At 37.0% G+C, this 6,000-nt stretch overlaps 1 protein-coding gene across 1 annotated transcript; it reads left to right on the top strand.

Moving 5' to 3' along the window:
* Positions 1–2,944: 2,944 nt before the first annotated feature.
* LOC121777100 (G-type lectin S-receptor-like serine/threonine-protein kinase At1g11330) lies at positions 2,945–5,726 on the top strand. The gene is made up of 7 exons (XM_042174244.1): positions 2,945–3,600; positions 3,723–3,833; positions 3,914–4,101; positions 4,195–4,405; positions 4,512–4,746; positions 4,807–4,957; positions 5,124–5,726. The coding sequence occupies exons 1-7, from the start codon at positions 3,474–3,476 to the stop codon at positions 5,475–5,477; spliced, it is 1,377 nt and encodes a 458-aa protein (XP_042030178.1). The 5' UTR covers positions 2,945–3,473; the 3' UTR covers positions 5,478–5,726.
* The last annotated feature ends 274 nt before the right edge of the window (positions 5,727–6,000 follow it).

The raw sequence follows: 6,000 nt of genomic DNA on the forward strand, positions 1-6,000 counted from the left end.
ACGGGCATCCACAATAATCAAAATTCACAAATATGCAATTTTACGGAATTAAAATTGCGACACGAGTACGGGAAAAATGCAACCATTTTATTTAAAAAAAACATACATATTTAAATTTAAAAAATACATAGTTCACAAAAAAAAAACCATCCCAAACCAAAAAATGATTCAAACAAAGTACATGTTATGCCTTGAATATGTATAGTCTGCTGCTAGCCGAACGAGACGTATATATAGAGTTTTTTTTTTAAATAAAAAATTGGGACGTCCGCTGAAAACGACGGACGACCTCTCGTCCGTCACCGACGTCCGCGTCCGCCGTTTTTGACGCAATAGCGGACGTCCGCCCCGACGTCCGCTATTGTGGATGCTCTTACTCTTTCCATCCCATTCATCCCATTCTACGTGACATTTTTTTTAGATGTATCATTCTATATGACACATTTCTAAGTATAAACGCTCACTCTCACTATTTTTTCCCTTCCTCTTACTTTATTCTCTCCACTTATTTACAAAACAACACTATATAAAATCTCGTGATAAATTAGAAATGTTTCTCTTACCATAGCACGGTGGGAGTAATTTTTAGTACTCCCTCCGTCCCAAAGAAGATGACCCCTTCCTTGGATGACACGGAGTTTTATGCAATTTTATTTTGTGTGTTAGGTGGAGAGAGTAAAGTAAGAGAGATGGAATAAAGTAGTGATAAAGGTGTTTCCATTTATAGTAATGAGTTATTTTGGATGGGACAAAACAAAAAGGAAAATGAGTCATCTTTAGTGAGACGGAAGAAGTATATGGTATAGGAATACTGACTATTGTCTTGTATAACATCATATAAATTAGACACATCATCATATGGATATAGAATTTTAAATTTTGATACACATCTTGTAACAATTTTGACTAATCAGAACCATCCTACAAAATATTTTACACAATGCAAGTTATCAACAACAACGGATCACGTCGTCATGATATCATAACTAATCATTAAAATTACATTATTGTTAAATAGTTTAAACTTACCAACTCCCGCTAGAAGACTTGGTAGGCCATCATCAATTTTATGGACTACTACTCCAGTAGAAAATTTCATTAGTATTGTACAAAATCATCATAGTAGAAAATTTCGTTAGTATTGTACAAAATCATCATAGACAATACTCCTTCCGTCTCATGTTACTTGCATTTTTTATTTTAGGTCGTAAATTTGAGATTGATTTTTTAGTGTAATTAAATTAGAATTTGAAGTGTAACAAGATATCACTTAATAAAGGAGCTCTTAACTTAATCTAACAAGACTAATATATTAATTAAATACATTAATTTTAACTTCAACTAGAAATAGTATAAATAGTTTGTGACGAGCCGAAATGAAACAGTGCAAGTGACATGAGACAGAGGGAATTATAGAATTGCATAAAAATTAGGACACTGGACATTGTATATGACAAATGAGTTGTAATCATAATAATAATTGTACTCAGAAGTGGCTCCAATTTTGAAAGCATCTTCAATCATACAGGGACCAAATTAGATTATAGATGATTGATGATGGCCTACCGGATTGTATTGTTAAAATAACTGCGTAACTAATATTAAAAAGATGATCTAAGTATAAATAATATTAAATGCATAACTAGAGAATAAATCTCCGCCATTAGATCAAAATGATCTAGTTTACTATACGAGCGTTTTATGCAAATAATAAGGCCATCCACTACGCGGCGCGCCACCGTCCCGCGTTCCGTCGCGGAGAGACGGAACTCTAGCGAGACGCGTTGCGGCACACCGACCCGTCCCGCGCCCGTCACGATCGCGTCCCGCGTCCCGTCCCTGCGAGACAAGCGACGGGCTGTCTCGCCACGCGCCATGGCGACGTGACGCGCCCCTGCGCCATGCGTGACGCCCACTCGCCGGCCCGCGAGTGGGCGTCGTCACCGCTGACGCAATAATTCAATTTTTTTAAAAAAATGAATTTTTTAAAAAATATTTTTTATTTATAAAAATTGATTTTTATATTTAAAAACAATTTTTACAAATAAATGAATACAAGAAATTCGTAATAGCCCATATATATTTGATGGGCTTGCGAATTTATGAAACTCATTCTTGGTTGTTTCTCTTTTATAAAGACATCCTTGAATGTTTTATATTCCACTTTCGATGTGGGACAAACTCATTCTTGGTTGTTTTTCTTTTATAGAGACATCCTTGAATGTTTTATGTTCCACTTTCGATGTGGGACAAACTCATTCTTGGTTGTTTCTCTTTTATAGAGACATCCTTTCGATGTGGGACAAACTCATTCTTGGTTGTTTCTCTTTTATAGAGACATCCTTGAATGTTTTATGTTCCACTTTCTATGTGGGATTTTAATTATGTCTTTTTCTATTTTTTAAATTATGTCATTTTTATTTTTTTAGGATTTTAATTATGTCTTTTTCTATTTTTTTGAATTTTAAGTTGTAATGTTATTTTAATTTTAATGAAGTGTGTTTTAATTGAATTCGGTTGGAAATAAAAATAAAAAATGAAATTGAATGAATAGTAATTTAAGGGACGGTTAATGGACGGATGGTTGCAGGTTCCGTCCCTTAGTTAAGGGATGGAGTAAAAAAGTAAAGTGTAGCCCTCAAAAGTAATTTAAGGGACGGTATAGAGACAGCGTAGTGGATGGTCTAACCTTTATATTTTGTTTCTTACTATCCGTGGTTTTCCAGTGGATTCTTTATCATTTTTATTTTTATTTTTATTTTTATTTTTATTTTTATTTTTATTTTTATTTTTATTTTATTTTTATTCTTATTTTTTTCCAATTTATTATTCCTTTTTATTTAATTAAAAAAAATAAGAGACCAGTGTCGTGTAGAACAAAAAATGGACCCACCGGAAACTGCAACAATGGCTGCATTCTCATTACTTAGACGAATCACGAAAAAGCTGTCAAACTTGTTGCGCTTTTCATCATGATGAAATCCTTCTACAATAGTATCCAAATCTATCCAATCAAAAAATGCAGCAGAATTTTACAAGTAAAATAGCATTACAAAGGTATCTATTTCTCCCTCTCCATTGGCGCTAATGATAATACCATCTCGCATTCTGATCACCGCCATCATCCACTTGTCTCTCTGTGCTGCATTCTGTCGAGCACAAGGCGGGAGTAACAACACCTCAACTGCTTCCTGCGGAAGCAATGGCGAGTGCGGGGCATTTGGTAGCTGCGACCCGCAAGCTGCACCAATTTGCAGTTGCTTGCCCGGATTCATCCCCCGCAAAATGCTAGGGATTGGGTGTCAGGGAACTGGAGCAGCGGATGCGTGAGGAAGGTCGCTTTGAATTGCGGCAACGCGACGATTGACGATGGGTTTAAGAAGCTCGATTCGATTAAGATTTCGAATTACACTTCCCGATCGTCTATTTCGGAAGATGAGTGTCAACGTGTGTGTTTGGGGAATTGTTCGTGTATGGCCTACGGGTTTGATTCGGGGTTAGGGTGTTTGTTGTGGACCGTGCCGTTAATCGACGTTCAGGTGGGCTCCAGCTTGGCCTCTGATCTTTACATCCGCCTCTCACTTGATGATTCCGAGTTGGGTAATTTCTTCTCCTTGTTAGGAATTTGATGATTTTATTGATTGTCTTTGATTCAGTTTATTAGAATTGGGAATTCTGAGTTATTGCTGATAGATTAGGTCTTATGTTCTTGTTCTTTGTAGCAGGTCACAAGAGAGGGTTTAAGAAGATCTTTGTAGTTTTGCCAATCCTTGGCTTTGTTGTATTGTGTGTTTGCTCATGTTTTGGTTGGAAATGGATTGCGAAGCGCAGAGGTAATGTTTGTATTGTTGTGTAAGTAATCTGTTGAGCTAGTAAATGTATACAGGCTTTGAGTTAGTTGTGCATGATTTAGGCAATGGAGAAGCCGTTGAACATGGCAATGGGAGGGCGTCGCGTATTGACACCTATACTCAAGATGCGTTGAGTCGCGTTAATCTTGAAGATGTACCGTTGTTTAAATTTGAGGAACTGGCTAATGCGACCAATGGTTTCTCCGAAGCTAACAGGCTAGGGAAAGGTGGTTTTGGTCCTGTCTACATGGTACTGAAACGTGTCTATTGCTTATTCATATAATATTATTGATCTTATCTTCGTAGCATGCTCGTTGAATATAATGGCTGTGCAAAACTCTAGGGGATTTTGGCTAGTGGGAGAGAAATTGCAGTTAAGAGGCTTTCAACTGCTTCAGGACAAGGGATGCAAGAGTTTATGAATGAAGTGAAGCTCATTTCGAAACTCCAACACAGGAATCTTGTTAGATTACTTGGCTGCTGTGCAGAGGAAAGAGAGAAGGTGTTGGTGTACGAATACATGCCTAATAAAAGCTTGGATTTTTTCCTATTTGGTCAGTTTAGGATCTGTTCTTTTTTAAAATTTGATTACGATTTGTGATGTTATTCAAATTAGTTTTGATATCGAGCAATATGCTTTCCTCTTTAAATTCTGCTTAGATCAATCGCAAGAGGTCCTAGATTGGAGAAAGTGTTTCAATATCATTGAAGGCATTTGTCGAGGCCTTCTTTATCTCCACAGAGATTCTAGATTGAGGATAATTCATCGAGACCTCAAGCCAAGCAACATATTGTTGGATAATGATTGGAACCCAAAAATTTCAGACTTTGGTATGGCCAGAATATATAAGGCCAAGCAAGATCATGTCAGCACAGTGAGAGTGGTAGGAACATAGTAAGTATATTCCTTGGTGGCGCAAATTTTACCTAAATTGCTAATGTGATTTTCTTGCAGTGGATATATGGCTCCTGAGTATGCAATGAAAGGAAGATTTTCGGAAAAATCAGACACATTTAGCTTTGGAGTTCTTATGCTGGAGATTGCTACTGGGAGAAGGAACACAAGCATCTATCCTCAAGAAGGCTCTTTGAACCTTCTCGGCCATGTATGTCAGCTATAAATAACCTCTATCTCGAGATAACATCAAGAACATTTTCGATCTGTATCTGCTGGTTGCTATCCATTTTTCTTGATAAATCGTTGTTTACTTTACCATATATGATGCATAAGGTGCTTTGAAATGGTCAACTGATGTGATATTGAAACTATAGATTTGGATAGCATGGAATAAAGACATCGTCACGGCTTTGATTGATCCAAGAATATCGAGTTCAAATTACCGGACCGAGGTGATGCGATGCATACATATCGGATTGTTGTGTGTCCAAGAACTTCCTGAAGACAGACCATTCATTTCGGCTGTACTGTCAATGCTAAGCAGTGAAATCATAGAGCTTCCTGAACCAAAGCAATCGGCGTTTTCTTACAACCCGAGCCGCACGGATACAGGTACAAGTTCTTCTCAGCAGAGTAAGAGTAGTGGCTCCTTGAATAATGTAACTATCTCAATTGTCGACGGTCGACGATGCTTGTCGACTATATACATCTATTTGGATTTGTTGTAAATGGATTTTGAGGTCAAGGTCAGGTTAGTGAATTAGGGGTTCGCTGGTACAGAGTTACCGGAGAGTTTAGGATCCCCGGTGATAGGAAAACGGCCATCAAGAATCAGTTGGGAATGACTTGACCTTATTGAGCTAAGAGAGATAAGATAATATATGTAAGTGTACTCATTGCTTGAATGTGAAAGATCAAAGATGTGTACACTTGCTATTTGAGGAAATATAACCAATTAATACAGGTCATTAATGTTACATCATCTCAACAACATACTTCTTTTCCTAACTAACTTCTTTCAGCTACTTGTATTCATGTTGTGGGTAAGTCAGTGCTTTGTTATAAATATTTTGCACATCCACATATGCTAAAGGAAAATGTGAAGATTTATTAGAAGCTCATTGGAACTAACAACTGTAGTTATAACGTATAACCGTACAAACGACAACTCTATTATTCCTAATTCCAAGTTTGAAAGCAAGGACCAAATTAGATTATTGATGATGGCCTTGCCTGATTGTATTGTTAAAA

This window comes from Salvia splendens, chromosome 18 (assembly GCF_004379255.2).
Source record: "Salvia splendens isolate huo1 chromosome 18, SspV2, whole genome shotgun sequence".
NCBI classification, from domain to species: Eukaryota; Viridiplantae; Streptophyta; class Magnoliopsida; order Lamiales; family Lamiaceae; genus Salvia; species Salvia splendens.